The 23,702-nt window shown below is 33.4% G+C and overlaps 1 protein-coding gene across 4 annotated transcripts in view; it reads left to right on the top strand.

Annotated features, from left to right (window-relative positions):
• Nucleotides 1–23,702, top strand: part of Fas1 (fasciclin 1 Fas1 domain-containing) — a 385,067-nt gene that overhangs the window by 341,087 nt on the left and 20,278 nt on the right. For 2 of the 4 annotated variants that reach the window (XM_033346503.2, XM_076621242.1), the window contains exons 8-9: nt 14,879–15,121; nt 16,623–16,652. In XM_033346503.2, coding sequence (XP_033202394.1) covers nt 14,879–15,121; nt 16,623–16,652 — 273 coding nt within the window. The remainder of the gene's footprint in view (nt 1–14,878; nt 15,122–16,622; nt 16,653–23,702) is intronic. The other 2 variants (XM_076621241.1, XM_076621243.1) reach the window with 1 other exon arrangement.

Genomic DNA, 23,702 nt, shown 5'->3' with positions numbered 1-23,702 from the left:
CTTGCAAATACGATTTACAAGTACGATTTGTAAGTATTCATTCATTTAAATAATTTTTCCTCTTTGCAGGATAAAGCAAAATTTATCTATGAAAATGCTTACGATTAATTATTCATGATTGGATTGAAATAATTATGAGTAGAAATTGTTCTCAGCAACTTTATTATATTTTTCTGGATTTTTCTATGTCGTTCTTAAAACATCATAATTTAGGTAAATCTAAGATTGTCTGTATTACCCTTTTTCAAATTGCCGTATTAGGTAATTAGCACCTGGTAAATTAATATTCTTCTACTCGATATTCATTGTTATTCCTTGTTACAATTTTGTAAACGTGTTTTATCTGCGATTAATCTGAAGTATAACGAGATGCATTGAAACGATATATCTCATAAAATGAAATAAAGCAAAGAAACAGAAAATTAATCAAAAGATCTCCATTCAAAAGTAATTCAAAAAAGTAATTGCAGCCATTCGAATGAAAATAAAGCTTACAATTAGTGGACGAATACTTACAGATATGGATACTTTCTCCTCTTACAATAAATTCTGGTAAACCTAGAAATTAATTAAGCTGTAAGAAGAAAAATAGCACTTTATTTATCTTGAATCTAATCCATTCGTAATCTAAATTAATTTTAGCGCACGTGTAGTTAAACAAATCGTTAAACAGAATAAAACTAGCGCAACCATCGTCGATAACACTCGATATTTCTCTAGGAAATCGTTGTAAGTAGTAGTAAAGCTTCGAATTTATCAATTTCAACAAAGGTAGGGAGTTTTCCCTCACGCGATAAACGCGCCAGGAAATGAAATGTAACGCGTTCACGGTTCGAATCTAGGGAAAAGAGATCGTCGTGAATATCGCCCTAAAATAGAGACAACGTTGCACAAACAAGACTCATAAATTTCAAGCTTCTTCAAGGAGAGAAAAGTACTTCATCAGGTGTAAATGCGGCCGTATTTCTTTTCGTAAAAATCTCACGCGGTCGGTGCTCTCTCAGAGAAAAGAAGACAAAAGTCGACGAGATACTATCTTGCCCGTGAAACATTTCAATATCGCGAGAATTCACGCGACACTGATGAAGCGTTATTTTTCACGAATTAAAATACAAATAGCTACGCGCGTGGTAACTGTAAGATAAGTTCAACGATAAAACATAACGTTTTTGCGCCAGTCGAGTGAAAGTGTTGTCTTTTTGTTTCGCTGTTTTGATGCATAGAAAACTGTGAAAACATATTTCGCATTTATTGACAGTCTGTAGCATGAATAATGTCCTTACATATCCGACGAATGATACAGTTGATAACATATTTGATTTAACTGAAAAAAGAAACGAGATAAAAGTATCGACTCCTTAGATAAAATGTGGATGATTTCATAAAAAGTAATTTTCTTTCTATTGAAACAGATTATTTTTTTCATGGAAAGATTATTATGTGGTAGTTACATTACTTTCATTTCCCCCGTTTTGCAGAAGTGAGTTTTATATCGATTAAGGTCATCGATAATTTTTTACACTAAATTGTGTATTGTTTGATGTCACAGATAACATGTGATGCTAGATTTATTTCAGAAGATATTTAATTGCAGTAATGTGTATGCATTCTGCAACTAAATTAATTACGGATTAATTAAAATTCCGATTTTCAATATTCAGTTTCAATATGATTACTCGTGAGAAATCAATATTATAATGAATAACAATAATGGATTATTGTATCTGATTATTCTGATAAAAAGAGGACATTGAAACATTTATTTGATTTATGATTTGGAAAATTTTTTATAGTTACTGTAGTAAAAATACTAATTATACAGATTTTTGGTAAATATATATTAAACAATTATTTAAAAGCTCCATCCAAGTAGTAGATAAAATCATTCAACGAAGTATTTCTTGTTGATCTATTAACAAAATTACAACACAAATAAATGAAAATAAAATGAACAATAAATACAAGAGATAAAAGACAATTAACCTTAAAATATAATATCTATGTAATTCCTAAATTAAACCAAATAAAGGATACATAAAATAAATAAATTTATAGAATACAAATAAACTTAACATATAGCATAAAAACTATAATATGATACTCAGACAATTAATTGCTTCATTAAAAAAAGAAAAAAAGCAGGCAATAATATCTCGCGATTCGTCCTGTATATCGAGCAAAGTGAAGAATCCCAATAACCGTATACGAAACATGGAGAGCTTCATTTAAAAGTTATCCCGCGGCAATGGAAATTAATTCTGCAACGAATAGACCGATAAAACAACCGGTCGACGATCGTGTGCTGAAATTCACTATCCGCCAAATATTTCGCTGTTTGGACACGGTCCACGTTTACAATTAACAAGTGGAGTTCCGTATTTTCTGTTCTCGTTTACGTTTTACCTAACAGGTTTCACTGAATGGCAAAAGAAACACGAAAGAAAGTTGGCAAAAGAAAGACAAGTGTTCGGTGTTCTGTAATTCATACAATGAAAACGAAATTTGATCTAAAATAAATTCTACTTAGTTTTGTTGATAAAAAACGACTTTAATTTTAATTTAGCTTAATACGTAAGATAAAATAAAAGAAATTTGTAGAAAGAAAATGAATATTTTCATTAAAGTAAAAAGAAATTAGTAAAATCTGCAAACATATTATTCCATCGAGTTCGATATATCAATATACATAGGCGTTTCTATGTAGTACGACAAAGCGCGTATCTTTGAACGATGCAATCTGGACTCAAGCTGACAACGTCAAAGGTGAATCTAAGTACGTTGTCCGGTCAATGTACGCGACGAGCGTGTATTAAATGAAGCAAAGCTAAACAAAAGAGCGCATGCACACACGCTAGACGGGAAAAGGAAGAAACGGGGCACGGAGGAAAATCGTTCGCGGCAGAAGATAGAGAAGCGTTTTCAACGTGACGAAGCGGCGGGCTTTATTGCTTGCCGCGAAAAAGGGTAGCTTAAAAGCCTCGGGGAAAAAATCTCATTTCGATGCAGCCGTTCATTCTGCGGCCGTTAGCCGCTTCCTCGATACACCGAAAAAAAGTTCGTAGAAAAAAAAGGGAAGTATTTGGTAATCGTGCCGGACCCCGTGTATTCCCCACTTTATTCTTCTCTCTTTCTCTCTTTTACTCTCCGCAAAGAAGGATTTCCGTTCGATATGTTAATGATGAAAGAAAACAATTTGTCGGCTGAATTTTCTACTGAAAAGCTATTCATTCCGTATATCTCGTCGCGTTAATTGAAACGTTTTTGTAGCGAGAATTGAGGAAATTGAAAAGACTTTATCGGATTCTGTGTTGCAAGATACTAAATACTTGGAGATTATTTTACGAATTGATTGGTATGTCAAGCGTGAGGAATACATGGGTCTATGTTTACGCGGATAGAATGTAAATTTTGCTTTCGAAAGATTGAAGAAATTTTAATTCGTATGTACATTAGAAATTCTGAAGACATATTCTATGCATCATAATCGAAAACAAAAACAAACTGCAACTCCACCTATACTTCGACCGTAGCTTCTTTTCTTTGAAGATATTATAAGCGTCGAAAACATTAAATAGAAACGGTAAAACGAATAGAAGAAGTTTCAGGTGCCAAGAAGTATATAAAATATTAATGAAATGCAAATTTTATAGAATATAAAAAAGAAAAGATAAATATTACTGGAAGATGAAGGAAGAGTGAGATTTTAGAAACATTGCTTCATGATTCTAGTTTAGAACGAGTGTGTTAGATAGCGATGATGAGAATGTTGACAATTGGCCATTTTGTTCGATATTACTTTTTTGGTGATTTGGAAACAGCGCTCGAATGAATTATTAGCTATTGCCTGAAAAATGCACCGTGGTTCCTTGCAAGGAAGATTTGTTGGTGAAGGGAAACCTTTTAACACAAACCAGCCATAAATAAGAGAATAAGTTTCGATCTGGCGATCGGTATATTTCTGCTTCGCTGAAAGAGACTTTTCTCACATTATTCTCTTCCCTTTCTTTTTTACTCACGCGCTTTGTACATTGCCTTCTACTATCTACCTATATATGATCGCAATTTTGACAACCTTTTTCTGTCTAAGAGATAACACTTAATTGTCAACTACAAGTTACTTTTTTTCTGTAAAACATATAACCCGTTTTTATATAATAAATATTATAGTTTATGGTAGATCCGAACTGTAGCAGCAATTATGACGCTTTAAACTACATTCCCCTTGTCGAATAATAATTTCAATATAATTTCCTATATTCCATTTTGTGTATATACGTACTGTGCAAGATTACCTGGAACGTTGCAAGTCGAGTTTGTCGATACTAATAAAACAGAGATATAATTTTGGGTATGAAAACTTTGCTAAACAAAAAAACACACTATCAATCTTCAAATTTTTAAAATTTCTAGATTAGTTTTGAATTTACTTATATCTATATTAATTAGTTCTTCTTTTTCCTAGAGCAGCTTTAACAAAAATGACAGTGGTCGAATCATATAATACACGAAAACAAAATTCTAGCTCTGTTTAAAAAAGATTACAAAGAAAAGTGACTTGCAACAGGGCCAATTTTACACTCACGGTACCAATACCTTATATGCAGAATATTTGATTAAGGAACGATCCAACACAACACCCAAGTGCCTTTAGGATCTCGAATCTGTTGCTGCTTGCAACGCGAATAGAAAGGGTTAAAAATCGAGTTTCAATCTGAAGAAATGATACGAATAATATGACTTGTCGAGTGAATGAAATCTTCCTTGTAAATCGCCAGTGTCTAGCGAGAATACGCACTGCACGTTGCACTGCTAGCTACTGACTGTTAGCTCCCTTTGAATGTCGCATGTTGCCAAGGACGAGAGCACCGGTACACTGATGTGTTTGGTCGACGAATCGCGGAGATCGTACGTCGACACAGTCATGAATAGAGAAGCATAGCCCTCGTGACATTCACAGAACGGCATTAGCCACGATATATCATGAGACATGAATCAGTGCATTCGATATCATGAACGCTGTTGCCATTCATACCTTTTTGAATCATCTCATCACGCCTGATCTATCGCTAAATATAGACTACGTAAGACTATTATCATAAAGTACGTTAGATAATTCATAGCTTAATTTTATTACTTTACAAGATATAAAAAAAAAAGAAAAGAGAAAAGAAGAAAAAAAGAATCAACAATTCAGCGAAGATTTATATATATCGTTTCGAGATCACATTCGTGACGTTTTCGATGAAAGAAGTGCGATCGATCTATATACGAATAACACGAAATGTCGGGACGAAAAAATGTCGGTCGATCGACGCACCATCTTCTTGCAACTGAATGCTTGCAACCATTTTCTCGTGAATTTATTTCTCGTGCACTCGTCGGTTTCCGGTTTTCGACACTGTGTCGAAATGGCGTTGAAAAGACGCAAAGATCGAGAAAAGGAAAACTCAATCGTGACGCGATTTCATCGAGTTAAAACGTTTTTCCGGTCCCCGAGAGGCCGATTCCGCATCTGAGATTCGTTTTCCGGCTACGGGTTGCTCGTTTTAAATCCATGCCGGATATTATACGTCCGAACGAATCTCTATCTACGCATGAGTACGTGTAACGCGAAAAATTTTTCGAGAGTAACGATGTTATCGAGAAGATTGATCGTCACTCGGCCGATCTCGTCCGCGGGGTTACGATGTGATCTTCGAGAGTAATCATATTTTTATGTAGTATACAACTGTTTACAGGATTTTTCGTCGGGTTGACAAACCTCCGACCGCAACAGTTAATATAAAATATGATAGAACAGTTACAGACTGAGAAGACATCTTACGCCGATCGAACAAATAGCGTTTAATCTGATTCAGTTTCTAGGGTTTCTTGCAGAGATTAAATGTTTAACGAGAGTGTATTCAAGGCCACTTGACCACTGTTGATCAAATGTTGTTTTTTGTTTTTTGACAATCTTGAACACGGGATTTAGGAATTGAGATGAGTTTTGGTTCCTTTCCTTTTTTAATACTTTATTTTTTGTAATTTGTACTGAACGAAGTGTAAGGGGTTACATCGATGAGTTCTCGAAGAACACGAATGAAGAAAGTTATTTTTCCAGATATTAAATACAAGATTTTTTTCATTAATGAAATACAATTATCTATAGAGAAAAATGATTCATAAATGAAATAATAACAAAAGTTTGTATGTGTATTTAGCAACTAAAATATTAAAAAAGCATTTGAATTTCCTATATAGTCGGTAGAGGTGGTATGGTAACTTTAATGGATTTTTGCGAAATAGATTATTTGTGTTATTTTTACTATTTTAGTTCATAACTTCACAATTATTATATTTTACTGATTACAAGAAGGAACATTTTAAATACGTATATTGTTAGCAACTTTCTAAAATTTTTTTATTTATAGTTCTAGAATTATTTGTGCTTTTCTCCTTTTGGAACAATTTTTCATATATCTATTTCTCTTCCAATAGAAATTGATTTTGCCCCTTGCGTGACTAGGCCGTGAATGTCACGACTTGATATAGTTCGCGAACGACACGTTCACACTCAAAAAGAAAAAAAAATCTGAAAATAGTAAACGAATTTAATAAAGAAAAAAATTTCCATGTTGGATTGTGCGTTCCCTGAATTACGACATATCAAACGCAGTTCAATTTACAAATATCTTGTCATCGAACGTTACGTACCTAATTCTAAACTTAGTGTCTTCTTTCAATTTCTTAAGTAAAAAATTATCATTAACTTTTTATCAGTATTTCTCTCCATTCTAGTATGAACTACATTCAGTTAATTTGTCGAACAAATTAAACAAATATTCTTTAGACAATTTAAATAAATGTTTGCTCGCGCAATATTATTTTTCAATTCAGTTCCAAATGAAATATTATTTCCATATTCGAAATTATTCCATTTACCACTGTTTTAATTCCCAACACGATATAAACAAGGTCTGATCACAACATTCGACGGATCCCGAACAATACAAGAAACTGCCATATAATTTCTATATTTCCATTGTCTTCTTTCTTTTTTTTTTTTTTTGTTTCTTTTTTTATTTCAATTTATCTGAACCACTTAAGCGTATCTTTGTTCACGCCTCGCTTAATTTACGACAACGCCATATCTCTTCCACCGACTGTACGTTGCAGAACGCGACAGAATCGTGGCCGTGAGTAATCGTCGTTCGATAAGCGGTTTCGCGCGCGCGCGTTATTCGAAACGACGCGGGAGAAAAAATTTTCAGCTGGACGTCCAGTTTCTGTAATTTTCGTGCGACGACGATATTAGCGCCGTGTCGTTGCTACTACTAAGCACAAGGCGAGTAATCTATTTAATCGTGCTGGTTATTATCGCGATAACGATTTTCATCGGCACGATTACCGGCAGCCGAGCGTTTAATTGCACGCCGATATTAAATTACTATCGGCCATGTGTCCGATCTCTATTACACCAACATTAACGCGCGGTGTTCTCCTGTAGCGAAGCAAGACAAAAGAAACGGGAGCAATTACACTGTAACCCCTGTCGTTCGCTATCATTCTATAATCGTTTCTTTTCCTTTTTTAGTTTCATTTTCTCCCTTTTTCCTTTCTTTTCGTTCGCGTTGCGAACACGCTCGAAACCGACACAACGAACGATTCGATTAAAATTTCAATTATTCGCCGGACATCGCTGATAATTCAACGACCCTCTCCTTTGAGAGACGAGGGGTCGATCGATTTTGATCAGATCTACAATAGCTCGCGAAAGTATTCGAGCACCTGGTGACCTGGTAACCATGGTAATGGTCATGCAGTTCGATGACTTTTTATAATTTTGAATATTTGATTCCAGTTCTTTTTTTTTTTGCAAAATAAGAGAATATTTGGAAAATTTAATGAAAGCACTTTCGTTTACTCAAACATGTTTACTTAAATCTACTTCAAATTTCGTAATTTCGTTATTCAAATCGTTTTTTCGAAAATTTCAATCTGAAGAAGCTCAAGAACTTTTGCAAGCCATTGTACGTCTTTCCTAATTTGTTTACTCGGTTTCTTCTTTCCTAATTCGACTTAATTGATAGTCTGTATGTTTGTTAATGAAATTTTACTTCCTTCTTTGTTTTGTTTCTAACGCGTTCAAGCCGGCGTGTGAATGTGACATGAGTTAATTGTGCCCGAATTTTAATCCAGATTTCGTTCTTTGTTCGAATTCTTCTGTTTACGTGCGAAAATATTTAGTTATATATATATTATACTGAAGTTGTCGATGGTCTACAAGGTACAGTATTTTTTACAGATTACGAATGAACGAAACTTAAAGTTTTAGAAGCTATTAGAGCTGCAAGATACTTGAAGCGATACAGAATGTTTAGTTCGCGTCTGCTTATCAAATTTCAATTACAAGATTGTATTGAGTTTCTAATGCAATTTTGATAGTGTGTTTCAAGTCTTAATCAGACTTACGCCGCTTCCTGACTTAGAAACACCCTAGAACTAAAAATACGTGAACAATGTTCAACTCGCGGTTGAACCACGCCAGATTGAACGCGTTAACGTTCACAGATCTCTGTCCAAATAAAATGGACACCACGTATATATAGCCACTATCGCTGTTCGAAGGAAGAAACACAAGGTAGATTAGTATTTCCTTTCCAGACCAACTGGAAAATGCGGAAATTCCCATTTACTCTCACTCGACTCAATGAAAAAAGAAAAGAGTGAAAAGAAAAAGTTTTAAATAGCTGATTCGAATTTTCTCTATCAATTGTGTACATGTGTTTATTACTCTTATATTGACTCAATGATGTTATTCTGTGGTGCTTTGCATGTCTCTATTGGACTCTGCATGTCATATAGGGCATCGTAAGTACTTATTAAATGAACTCATCAACGACTACCGAATACACACGACACCCGCAAAATAACTCTTTGTTTCAAAATAAAAAAATATATATATACTTGGAACGCGTACAAACTGCGTTGCGACAAGTTGAATGAGCGATTCTAGATCGTTATACATATATATACGTATATATTAACTCTGGTCGTGTATACCGAAAGCTTCTGTTGGTTTTTCTAAAGAAAACGTGGAGAAGGTAGCGAGTGCTTGTAAGAACAGTCGGATGGAAAATCGAGCAACCTCAAGACATCTCCCTGTGTTCCCACTATTGCCTGTTTTATTGAGAATCCAGGCTCTTACAGACCGAATTATTACGGTTCAGACTGTTCCAAGCTTTCAGGTGTAAAATCTACTGTATTTTCGAAAACGTTCCGCCAACCTCGGTAATATACTACATATACTACATCACAGGGTTGGTGCAACGTTAGACACTTCTCTAAGACAATTTCGTGGATTTCCACCTGCAAATCTTGAATAATCTGAACTGCTGTTTTGTTCAAGGCAGATTTATTATGCGATTTCTAATAGTTGAAAGTTGTTTTAAATTTATGGATATAAAAGACAAATCGAATAATAGATTTTAATCATTGTTACTGATCGACGAAAGTAGTTGATTTTCTGAAAACCGACTGTACTTACTGCGATTGAACTTTTTGAATTTATTTTTCAAGTAGAGCAACTACGATCAAAGCGTAATCGCCTACGAGAGAAATGAGGATAGGATGTTTCGTTCTGCTCGATTATTTAGTATACTTAATTTATACCTTTGAGTAATTGACTGGAATAATTTAGGTTAAGTTGCTTAATTTAATTTTTTTCTCTATATCTAAACAATAGAGCCTTATTCATAATTTTTATTGCATAAGATATAGAATAAAATTAAATGTACAAAAATGAAGTAACCTAACTTATTCTGATTATCTATGAATTAATAGTATCTATTAATTAATTATTAGTTAGAAATTAATATAATATTATGACAAATATATGGCACTATGATGAGCCAAAACGATTAGAAAGATATAAACAATTGAAAATTTATTGGCTTGTTTGAATGTTAATTTTTAACGCTTTGGAACATTGAAACGAATGGAACTCGGTTTCATTGAATTTAGCGCTGTGCGACTAGTATGAAAAGCTGCCTACGGATATCAAAATCGAAGCACAAAAAATAACAAAGGAAACTGGCTTTCAAACATTTCTCGATTTTCATGGCTGTTAATTAAATGAAGCAAATGAGCGAAACATTCCAGGAAGATTTCCGCTCCTTTATTCGAATTAATTCACTTTGTAGTTAGATCAAACTTGTAATTAAAATCTTCTCGTGTATGACTTAAAGTCACCGCTGAATGTATTTGTACACTTATACAAAATTTCTAGATATTCGTTAGTTATTCTTTTCTAAACTGAAAATTGATATCTTTTTGGCTCAATTGATGAAATAACCTAAATTACTAAATATAAAAATAATATATAATAATTCCAGCAGAACGAACATCCTTTCAACAATTGGTAAAAGTTTTAATTTCGAAGAGCCAATTTCTCAATTTTCCTTGCCCCGATTTGACATTTTTGTTTCAACTCAAAGGCTCGAGGTTGTTTGCAACAGGTTCTCTAGTTTATTTATCTTTTTGTAGATACCTTAGACGTAGAATCGTATTATTATTAAAATTATGCTGCTCGCCGATGTTGATTTGACGAATTTCCTGTCTGGCCAAGTAAAGTCAGTTGAGCATCTTTTGTTATTCCCCGGGTCCTCTGTCAATATCGTTTGTCCGTTACGCTGTGAATGTTTGATTTGAGACTCCCTTTCGCTGTTTCCTGTTAGCTGAAACGTCCGCAAACCTGCAGAGGATGTAATAACTGAAGAAAGTACAGACCAGCTAAATGAGTCCCCCTCGATTAAGAAGGAAATTGAGAAAAGTATAGTGTTAAGTTTCGTTTCACGCTTCGTAGGCTAAGCGAAAGAAATGTTAAAAAGCCTACATCAAATTTCAAAAAGCAATGCTTTAATATAGATGTAGTTTGTAATTGGAGATTCTGAGAAATAATTTAGTGTAGTAGAAGTATAAACCTCTGTAGATCAGAATTTGTAACAGAAGTATATAAAACGATTCTCCATTTAAATGTAAATTCTTTTCTTTTCTTTTTTGAATATTCATTGTTGCATTAATAACTTTTTGTGGTAATAGTTATTTTGTATGAATAAAGTATATAAATTATAATTATATGTGCGTCGGTAGCAGAAGTCGTAATCTCTTCAAATAAACACAATTTATTCACAAAGAATGCCCGAGTGTTGCATTGTACTACGAATTACATTGCTGCATATGAAGTAATGTTAATCTATTCCACTATATGCATTGACTAATGAAATTTTCCCTCTAGAAGGATTAAATACTTGACCAAATCTCTAAATTACTAAGCATTTAAGCGAGCCCAGTATAAGAACCATATCGAGTGGGATAATCCTCTCTAACTCCTTCCTTAAGTAGCATGATTCATTTATCTAAAGGGTATTTGAAATTAAGCTCCTCCACGAATTTTATATCCCAGCTACAAAATCAGTTACTCAAACTAACACTTTTCCAGTTTCACACCGCCTCTTTGACAACCATAAATTGCATGTTAAATTATAATATCGATGTTCTGATCTTAAATATTTTTTCTCAGCTGGTCTGTACTAAAAGAAAATTGAAAATCAACAGCAGTGGCGTGCAAAAGCCTCTGGTTTGGCAAATTTTACACTTTTTCTTGAAAGAATAAAATTACAGATGTTTCGACTAGCGTTAGATATAAAAATGTATCATAAAAGTAGCCTTTATTTGAAAAACATGACAAGTTATTTTTACTAAAATTTTTTGCATAGGATCAATGTTTTAATTTTAATATATATCTCAATCAGTATCATATTTCGAAAATTATCTTGGATTTCGAATTATATGTATGTTTCTATCGGCTGTCTTGAAACAATTTTTGGATATTGCGTTATTTGTATCCTTTTTTTCAATACTTTGTAGATAATACCTCTTTTTTTAAAAATATATCAACTTTCTAAGCTAAAGAATGTGGTTTCCACCTAGGTCATATTAAAGTGCTATCGAGTACCTTATCTATTATTAAGATAGATTATGCATCAAATTTGTAGGAAATTTTGCAAAAGATAATCAGCTACTTTTTCACGCCAGTGTATCTCCCTGTCTTTTCTTACTTTTTTCCTTCTGAAACACTCACGCCCAATGCAAAAGAACGATGCAACGTCATTGGAATTTAGCATTAGTGGACACTGACAATGTATGATACGACAATTTTATATATATCTAGATATTTATAACAGTACAATGCACAGAGATGTGAGACCCCGCTGTTATAAATGTAAATCAGTTAAATCTGACAAGTATCTCTAATTTTACATCAAATGGTATTATGTAATTTAACATGTTTATATTTCGAGTAATACAACGCGCACGAGACTGTTACAATAACAAGATTTTATCCTCATGTGTATTGCAGTACAGTAGAATTCCATTTTAATAAAAACTCTCTAATTTTCCCTATTACCTATAATTTTTCGTCTATATAACAGAAATCCACATTCACAGATGTTCACATTCCACATTTCACGCCAGGTTATGCATTCCACTTGGCACTCACGAAAATTTCGTCACAATAAATGAAATTTGAATATATCCGCTGCGTTAAGATTATAAATCTGTTAAATAGCACAGTGTCGTTGATGCAAAATTCCATGAAAGTCTCATCGCTCGTTTAGCGTCAGGCCTAATTCGATCGATGGATACCGAGAAACGAGGAACGAAAGCGGAATCGGTAACAACGTGCAGCCAATTAACGGCTCGTTAATTACCAGACTGGTGCACGTTTCCTCTTTTGGTCGAAATTAAACGGCCACGCACAGACAAAGCAACAAGAAGAGAGAAACGTCGACGTCGCTATTGCGACGCGACGCGATGCCTCGAACAACGTTCGCGCAGCGTTCGTTTCCGTTCCGCGGGCTTCCCGTGCCGCGAATCGACGATCAATTAGCGGAATCTTTGATCCACGCCGAAAGGAATATCCACGTCCTCGTGGAGAATTAACGATCCATCGGCACGACGAGTCGCGTGCATCCGCGTACGCACACGCACACGCCGTTTCAGCTTCGTTTGTTCGCCAGACTGAAAGACGCGTTGCGATACGTAAACGCCACCTTCTCTGGATCGTGCCGGCTGATTTACGCGCGACAGGTCGTAACTCTTTGCCCGTTGAAAGCCAGGAAAAATCGGTGTTCCGGTGAGAGCGATCGAATCAGGAGGAACGATATAGTTCTGGTAATGATTTAGACGGGGGAAAATGGAATTCGTGAAGAAGCTAGAGAAAATAACTTGGAGATGTGAAGTATATTTTATGTTAACTGTTAACTTTTACGATGTAAAACGGAAATATTTATCGGTGCGGTTCCGAGATATCTCGATAAAGAATTTGAATCTATTTGAACTTGTAAGTTATCATTTTGAGGTCGGTAGGAGAGAAACTTTGATTTTCTACTGCGCTTGTGATAAACGATTTTAGATGGGACATACTTTTATGATGATACTATTATTGATAACGATATTATTTATGTTGATCTTTTATTTTGACACCTTTTTTAAACTTTGTTAAATTATTTAAGCGAGAAACTACTATCTTTGATCTAAATTTGTGATTTAGATATGTAGCCAAATAGAAACGAGTGTTGTATCCTATTTCCTAATTGAATTCAATAAATTGTTAGAGTAGGATGTAATGAATGATATTGTTGGGAAGGACGTGATCCTATGATGAAATATTACATTGAAAATATCGGTGAGAATTTTCAATTGGGATTATAATATTCGAAGAATTTGGATACTTGAATTTAAAATTAAATCCAATTCTTCATTCGTCAAGAAAGAATTACAATTACACGAACATAGATCTTTTTTCCACATTTTTTGATGTTTTCCTTCATCGCAAAATTCCTTTTCCTTTGTCCATTTACAAACAATCTATCACCGAAGCAAGAAGCTTCTCAATTGTATGAGATATATCACGTACATATGTATATCAGAAAAAATAAAACCAGCTCTTTTCCGCCGTTTCTCCTGGCTTGGATAAGGGAAGAGATATGACCTGATCTGATCATTCGTCTGCGTGAATCATTTTACGCAGCGTTTATTAATTTTGATATCGAATCCGTTCAATAAATCCGATTGAAATCGTATTTTTGCAACGCTGCCTCGTATCTCGGGATATCTCATCGGCAGTGATCTCCTTAATCAATTTTACTACCTCAGCAAACATACCTTTAACTTTTGTTGGATCCTGTCTGTTTTATTTTTACCCCTTTCTTAATATTTTATCCTTTTTTCATAACCTTTAAAGAGAAACCCGGGTTATTAAACATTCCACAAAAGCTTGAAGCTTCGTTTCTGCGTTTCAAAATCTCCCCTCGTGCCCCAGCGAGTAAATTTTATTTATCATTCTCGTACAGCGAAGTATGCGAAGTTAATTATATTCGATTCGCTTTGCATGCAATTAAGAACGGTGGAGAAGAAGTAAAAAGATTACTTTTTTTATTTATTATAGAACAAAAGAATGTTTTTAACAACAAGGCCTTTTGTATTTATTACAAAAATATAGTCCTTCCCTTACACCGTTTTAATCAAGAATTATTCAAGAATCGATGAATCAAGACTTGTAAACTTTCTCATGAAACAAGTACTCAAATTCTAAAACTTGAAAGTGACAAAGTAAAAACTTGAAAAAAGACCAAAAAATGAGGGCAACTCTCTTCGCAAATTTCGCCACTAAAACATCGAAATTTTCTATGTTCTTTGATTAAGTGTTCTAATTAATTATTCCTCGTTTCTGCCCAATTTTATTTCTTTCTCTTTGTTAATGATTCCACCTAGAATGAATTCGCGATTCTCGTCGATTATCGATAAACAGAAATATTTTCTCTAAATCCAGGAAAAGAAGGATGGACCAGTGTATAAGTTTTACGAGACCATCCGAGATTTCGGCGGCGAGATCATGAGCACCATCAGTCATCTTCGTGATGTCACCCTGTTCGCGCCTAGCAACGCTGCTCTTGAGGAACCTGGTGTACAGAAGATTCTGCAGAACAAGGAACGTGTGAAAGAGATCCTGAATCTTCACTATGTGAAGGAACGGTTGCCACTCGATAAAATCAAGAACAAGAGCGTCAGCCAGGTGAGTGATCTAATTTAACGAATTTCTAAGAAAAGTCTAGGGCCCGTTCTCAAAGATATGAGTGAAAGTTTCGAATCGCTTCGAGTGTCTGGGAATATTTCGGATATTTTCAGATATATACTACAAAGATATTAAGAAATATATAGAAGCTGAAAAATATTGGAAATTACATAGAACTAAGAACTTTTAGAAATTTAAAGAAGTTTTATAGATTTCGAGAGAAATGATAATAGGTTAGAAAATAATAATTTTATGATGCAGATTTTGTTGGATGGTTTTATCGAAAATAGAGAAAACATGAGAGTCATTTTACATTAGAAATTATTATTCTATTTAATGATTGATACATTCGCTCCTATTAAAATATAATCTTTAACCATGTTTATTTTTCATTGAAGTTTTCAGCGAATGTGTTAATTGATAAGCACTCTTTTGTAAATACAAATATTTCACTGATTGAAATGATTACATGCCAAAGTTTTACAGCTTATAATAAGATGTTTATCGTTTCATTGTTAAATGTTACCTTTAGTTTCGAATTATTAATTATGTTTTAAATGAATTTGAAGGAACAAATCAGTATTATGGAAAATTATCGTTGCATACTCAAGTTTCCTTATAATTCGGAAATAACTAATACTCAAAATTCATAAATTATACGATTCACTGAATCCTGTGAACTGGGATTTACTTTAAATATTTTTTATTTCGTAGCATTAATTAAAAGAACTATGAAATATAGTACAGGCCTAAAGGTATCGCAGATAAAGACCATTAATTTCTCTAAATCGATAAAAATGTTATTCTGAACATAAATCAATAATTTTTTCAATTTTATTTCATAACAATTATATCAATTTTCATATATAATGTTACTTTATTACAAATGTTACTTTATTACATCTTTCCTTCTACTTAGAATTATCGAATTGCTTCCCTCTCTACTAATGTCTATTGATTTTAGATCAAATGACAGAATCAAATATCTTTTTAATTTTCAGTATCCATACTCACTTTAGCTTTGTTAACAAAGATCAATCTTCACATTATTTATCATTCAAACTTCTCGAATATTTGTTTTATTAAAAAATATTCTGAATCTTATTTCTTGATATTTGGAATTCGATTTTAATATTATAAAAATTCTAAGATTTCTAAGAATTTGAGTAGATTTCTTAAAGATTATAATTAATAATAAAATAATAATTTCTTTAAAATTATAATTAGTAGTAAATTTTTATAAAATTTTACTATTAGAAGCGAATCGAAACTTCCTGCAACCAAGTTACAACTGCTAATCATTGTCATATTGTTCTAAAATATTGGCAAGGAGCTTATTTGTTAATTTTCCTCCAATAACACAAACAATTTTGATGCAAAGATTTTGTTTGTAAACGACGATATCATAATCATTTTCATTGAAATTATGATTCTACACACGTGTGCGGTGGTTACAAATTGATTAACTCAATATTTCTCGGTTTTCTGTTTTCGTTTGAAGAAATCCTCGATCGGGAAGCCACACTTTGCGGTAATTACACATTTATTCTCTTTCAATGTTTTTGTTAGACTGTTCGTGAATTTTCTCTGCATCTTTTTCTCCTTTTGCAATTGTCTTGATTTACTTCTCAATGTTGACCTCAACTTGAAATCACATTCTGTGAAATATCGCTGTACACACTGTATTTATAGTCTGTGGGAACATTTGTTATTCGAAACGAAATTTTACTCCATAGCACGTAGTCGTAGTTACGTTATATTGAATTTCGATTATTCGTATTTGCTTTCCTACTGGACTTACTCGTTTACACCTTTGAAGCTGTGCAAAAATTCCTTTTTCAAACTGAATTGGCTACCCGAGATTATTGAAGGATAAATTGTGATGTATTATTCAATAATATAATTTTTATTCTTTGATTTCTCTTCGTCTATGACTCATTTTATAATAATTGCATATTTCAGTTTTTTTCAACATAATATAATTGAAATATTATCGTCTACTAAATTTTATATTGAGTTTGTTTGGAATTATGTTATTTGCGATTAGAAAAAATACTTTAAGCAGACAATTCATTTTGAATATGGAATGGATACTAATCAGTGATAATTTCATCAAGTACTATCAAATATTGCTATATTATTGCGTGACGATAAAGACAAGTAGTATTTTAAATGAACTTTAAACCGTTAAAAAATTAGTATACATTCTTGTAATATGCAAGATATATATCTTCAAATTTATTTGCTTATATTTTTAATTTAGCTTTTTCTCATTTTCTTCTTGTTATTTAACTTCTTTGTCATTGTTATAGCCATTATTTTCAAATTTATTTTCATCCCTAATTGATACACAACAGACACGCTGAAGAATAGAAACGTTTTGTTATCCGACGAAAAATCTTTTTCATAGTCATTGCTTCATAATGAACAGCTGAGAAACTAACAGGTGTTCTTGGTCAACTTTGAGGAAACTCAGAGAAGACTAACCTAAAGTGCGTTGTTATGATGTTAGGAGTCTCTTGGTCAAACTTTTACCTTTCAATCCACTTACAATTAATCCAGGCAAACCGGGAATCTTCTTATCGGATTCGACTAAGAAAGTTCGTTTTCATTTAACGTCATTTCTCAAAACTTCTGGTTAACGTGCGATCAGCACTCGCTCTATCATCGTTCAGAAGATTACGCGAATGATCATTAATATTCTCTTGGAACAATTCATATTGTAACGAAATACAGAGTTATAGTATATATTACTCGCAGAAATTGCAAGGTTCTATATATTACTGACCGAATATTTTCCTGAGTTCTATTGCGAGTGAAATAAGTAAAGAATAACGGAGAAACGGATTTCTCGGACATGCGCTTATGAAGCAAGTTTTCTAAGACCTTACGAAAAAGAAAAGTTTTTCTAGAAGTAACAACTCGAATAATATCGTTAGGAAATAACCTTTTAGGATAATTCTTAAGAAAATCTGTAAAGAAAATATTCGCTACTTAATAATGACTTTACTACCTTAATCCTATATCTAAGCTGTAAAAGTAAATTTTACTTCCATAAAATTTATCAGTCTATGAACTTTCATAGAATTTATAAAATTTATTAATTTATGCACTATATTAGATTTCCTCTTAAAGAAACCTTATCACGAAAAAAGTATTAAATTTTGAATCATAAATATTGGCAAAAATGGCAAATTTTATTTTTCTACTTCTTGCATTTCAATGATCGTTTCCCCCTGAAAATGTATCTCCGTTTCATGTTACACGTGTTCTTGATATACAATATTTTAATTAAGAATTTTTGTAATCGAAAAAATGTGCGCATGTATTAAGTAAACGGTTCTTTCTAAAAAAAAACTACTAGACTTCGATCTATAATTAAACGATTTTTTATTTCGCGCGATTGAGTTACAACAGTTCCTTCTGAAAACGTGAAAAAATATGTTTTACAATGTAGCAAGAAAAATGAACGAGGAAAACGAAGAAACAGGAAACAAAAATCGTTTAATTAAAACGATACATCCTCAACGGAGTTGTATAAAAGAATAATTCCCGCGTAAATTCATACGTTTCACTTCTCTCTCTTTGAATAAATTTAAGCGACTTTATTTCTTTCATCGCGCATCGTTCGCGAATTCGCAGTTTGTTTACGCGTTTGTTTACAGGATGAATTTATAGGGCAATACAGAAGCGTTTTGCAAATCCGGGATGAAAAATCGCACCTTCGTTGGTACAATAAACGACTAAAAATACCGCGAAAAATACGATTCGAACTATAGTTCTGTTCATGGGAGTGCTCTCATAAGTGAAATATATATATATATTTCGGGAATTTTACGTTTCTCCCGATCGCCATACTAATTACCATGATAATCCTGAATAGCGCTCTTGTAAAGCTATGCTTTCGATGTTATTTTTTAGTTTTTATCCATACGAAGTATTATTATTTGAATAATAATAGCATGAAAGAATTTTCAAAGAATATTTCGATAATATTAGTATTAAAATGTAGAAGATAAATATTGAAACCGGGACATTCCCCAAAGTTACTTTTAAAGTTTTTATTATAGTTTTATTACTTATCTAGCCTTCTCAAATATTTAAAACAACACGTGTTATAGCTAAAACAATTGTGTAGTTACTTTTTAATGTCTTAAGACATCAATCGTCCGTAGGTTAAACCTGCTTGTAGTGTTTTGAGGTCATATGAGTGATATGAGTTCACACGTCGATGTAATATTTCATTTGCAATATCTTTTCCATCAATTTACATTATTCGATTTCATTTTTAGCAGAGTAATTATAAAAAACCATTCCAAGTATTTGTCCTACAGTTCGTCGTTATTTCTGCTTTCATCTACATTTATCTCTTCGAAAATGGTCACATCGAAATAACCAGAATTGGGTGGAAAATTTTCTGGAATTAAAACGTCCGTACCATACGCTACTTCGATATTGAAATATTTGAAGTTTAACAATTTATCGGTCATGCGGGATTTTATTCGTCGAACAACCGATATGTATCACGGCAGACGTGAAGTTTTAACGCTACACAGGGAAATCTCGTTACTCTCGATTAGAACAATTTACTCATTGTTTACAATAATTAATACAAGCACCGTAGGCAGTAAACGAGAACTGGCGGGGTCAATATCGGGAGAGACAGCTCGCTCGGTGCGTTGCTGATAAATATCGCGCGCATTACTGCGTCGATGCTGTTTAATAACCGGCAATTAGTGACTCGGCATTAGTACGCCTGTTTCGGCTTTTATCATAATCCCATTCGGACATTAATCCATGTGTCCGCCGAGACCTTCATTCTGCACAGTCTTTCTTATCAGTCTCTGTGAATTGATGGATTAATCTCTGACTCTATCTAGGTCATCCTATAAGTACAGTGTAACAACCCCCTTTTACATGAACAAAATTTTAGTAGTATCTGATTTAATAGAACTTTAGCTGAGCTCCTGTTACCTGAAATATCGTCCAGCGTCGATCCACTTATACGAGCGTCTAACAATAAGATGTAAACAATAGCGGCGCGTATAATATGACACACTTTCATGCTTCGTAATCGATACGAGCTTGCAACGTTATTATGTATTTCAGAGCATGTGTTACGTGGAATTCTCTTATATGAACACCAATTTCTATTAACTGAACGAAAAATCATACATGGTAGGAAGAAATAAGTGGACTCGTATTATATGAAGGACCTGGTTATATAAACCAACTTGTCTTCCGACGAATTCATATGAACGAAGTTCTACCGTGATACTTGTACATTCTTAATCATTATACATTTAACAAAATGATGAGTATATCACTTTATCGCTTAGCTTCACAACTACGTAGACGCAGATATATTATACGTAGGAATAGGTCAAAATTTGTTTAATTGCTTCCTCATTTGTATTTACAACGTATTTATATACTAAATCGTCTGCCAATTTTCTTATCAATTGTGATTTCTTTCGTTTTGATAGATCTTCGGCTAAGCTACTCTGGCTCTCAGCTACGGAGTTATAATAATCTTTAACTTTTTATCTTTAATTATATATTCCGAAGATTTTCTAGATGATTGCAATCGTTATTCAACGCAATTGTTGTCAAACGTGTACTATTATTCGATTGATGAAGAGACGAAAATCAAACCTTTGTACGCGTCAATAGAATGTTAATTTACGAACAGGCAGAGGGATATAATTAAAGGCAGCGTTCCGTATCAGCGTACTGAATGATTCAGGCATGGATATTCAAACGTAATTAGCTATATCGGTGATTTCGTGTAATTGCATTCACAGATCAAATTCGACAGTCGCTAGCCAAGCTACAGATATCGCGACTTACGGAATATGCGAATTCGGAATAATACCCTGGATCATCCCGTTCAAATGTCATCCTGTACAAATTTTATTATATCACGTATTATTTACAGTTTGATCTGTTTATTGTTAAAGCAAATTATAATATTCGATCGATAAGGTAATTGTTATCAATATGGAGAATTTGACATCTTTCCCTTGTATGAAGACATTGATTGTATACGTAACGTATGTTTTCAATATTTCCTATTTCTTATAAATTTCTTTACGAGTCAAATGTATATTATTTCCCATACAGTAATCTACGAAAGAAACTTTTTATGACTATATTATACGTGTTATTCAAAACATTTTGAAATTTCGTTAGCGTCAGATTCCTTTCAAATTTTGGTATCTTACATAGTCGTGTGTTATTATTATAATATATCTAATCATTATAATTATTAAAATGTTTTGTATAATACATCTATAAAATTACTTTGTGTCTTGAACCTAAAGGAACGATTGAAAAAAGACATCAGAAAATCCCTAATTTTGCCATTACACGGAGCCACAAGCCTGCGGTCTGACGCTACAAGTGCCATTTATTGCTTCGAAACAAACGCAGATTCAGCGGAATTACATTTCGCGGAACGACGACGAATAAATTAATTTGCGACAACGCACACGTGGTCATGCTGCGAAAAAAAGAAGTCGTTTTATCTCGAACGCGTCGCGTTACCAAAGTTTGGTGTGTTTCTCTTCCGTGGTTGTTTTATCGTCTCATTGGGGTCTGGGACCGCGCGTCATAAAGCAGAAGAGCGACATAAAACATATCCGCGATAAATTGGCGTGAAAGCAGCGCCGTTTAATGCAAATCGGCCAACCTCCGTGAATAAAAACCCGGGGACATTTTGGCTGACCGTCCACGGCAACGATTAAAGGCGAAACAACGCTGCATCCGTAGGCTGTTTTATTGGCTTGTTCATTCCACTATTCTGTTGGTTATTTCCTTTTTTGGGGGGAATTTTTTGGGTAATGGCCTTTCGCAGATGAGATTCTTCAAGATATAAAAAGTTTTATTCAGTTCGATTCAGAAGCCATATTGAACAGTTTCATAAATTGTAAAGCAGAAGAATACGATGATGTTGCAGATGCTTAAATTTAACTTGGAATTTACTATTATTCGTGTCACTTTCTTGTAATAAATGAACTATGGAAGATTCTTTTTTGAGAATTGAACATTGAATCCGCTTACTTGTGTAACGAAATTGAGGAATCGAAAAAGTGGAGTTGGTCGGTTTAAGATCTATCGAATTTAACGTCTATCGAAATTGTGTTAAATCTTCTTAAACTTTAAATTAGATACGTTGACTAAAAAATGGTATATGTTAAATAAAGAAATTTTATTAAATATACCTGCTATCGAATATACGCTAACTTCTCTCAGGGAAATGTTACAAGAGGAAGAATTTTGTCTTCGTATTTATTACTAAATTTTTGAAGGAAATAACGCTTCATCCTCGATCGATCAATAACGCCCATGTCGTCGTTACTTAGCTAATTGCCAATTAAGAAGAACTGATGCTTCCTAAAGACAGATTGTATCTAACAGGAAGAAGATGACGAACTGGATTGCATGCTGCAAAAGACAGAGTATGAAACTTATTCTCACGTAAAGCTATTCTATTTGACGTCTATCAAAAACACTTTCTCGTTCTGATTTTCTCAATTATATTGTTTTTCATTATCTTTTTTTTATTATTTATGCAAATGAGTAACGTATGTGCAATAAATGAATCAATAAATTAATACAAATTTTAACGTAAAATCGGCGAACATGTTGCAAATTTTAATTGAGTTTCTAATTGGTGAACTACGATTAAAAGGCAGGTTACGTCCGCTTCGAATGGATATAACTCGATTAAAAAAAGCAGAATTGCGCTTAAGCGTACTAAATATCGAAGAGAGATAGAGCAAAATGAAGAATTGAAATCGGATGAAACGCGAGATGAAGAACGTGGAAAGTGCATGGATCCTGGCGGAATAAAAAGTAAAAGGCGGCCGAGTGATCTCGCGTAGAAAAAGGCTTATAGGAAAATTCTTTGCCAAAGAGGGGCGTGGATTTTCATGGAATTTATTCGATCTGATCTTTGAAGCCGCTAGTCTCGATAGTAGATGCATCTATATACGGATGCAGTAGCAGCAACTCAAGATCAGAAAAGTAACCGGAAGTGGTGCGGGGAGTACAAGTAGGAAAATTCATGAGAAAGGGATCAATCGGAAAAGGAATCACTACCCTTAAGCTCTCTCTTGCTCTTCGCCTCTCTCTTTCTTTTTATCCCTCTCCTATCTTGGAGTCTTTTTGCTTCTTTTTCTTCGTCGCTACCACTCTCATTAAACTTTCTACGAAAATGCCAGGACTCCAATGAGGAAACAAATTTTCAACTTTAAACGGTTATTCGCGGAAGCGTGAATTAAGACTGTCAAATGGTTTATAGACGGCGCCATTCCTTTTACAATAGCTTTCTGATTATACTTTATAGTTTGTAATAATTTGTATGTTTATCATATGATTATTATTTTATCTATCGCTGACATTCTCGTCTGTTTTTCATTGTCACAGTGAGTATAATAGAAATAACTAGTTTCGTTTATGTGTGTACAGCAATTTTATTATTTATTTTCAATAAAACAATCTCCAGATTTGTACATGTATACGTGTAAACTTTTTTATTATATATATTATAAGTTTGACTGATTGTAAGAACTAGATT

This window comes from Bombus vancouverensis, chromosome 9 (assembly GCF_051014615.1).
Source record: "Bombus vancouverensis nearcticus chromosome 9, iyBomVanc1_principal, whole genome shotgun sequence".
NCBI classification, from domain to species: domain Eukaryota; kingdom Metazoa; phylum Arthropoda; class Insecta; order Hymenoptera; family Apidae; genus Bombus; species Bombus vancouverensis.
The sequence above is the reverse complement of the archived record's forward strand: the minus strand, read 5'-3'. Positions and strand labels throughout refer to the sequence as shown.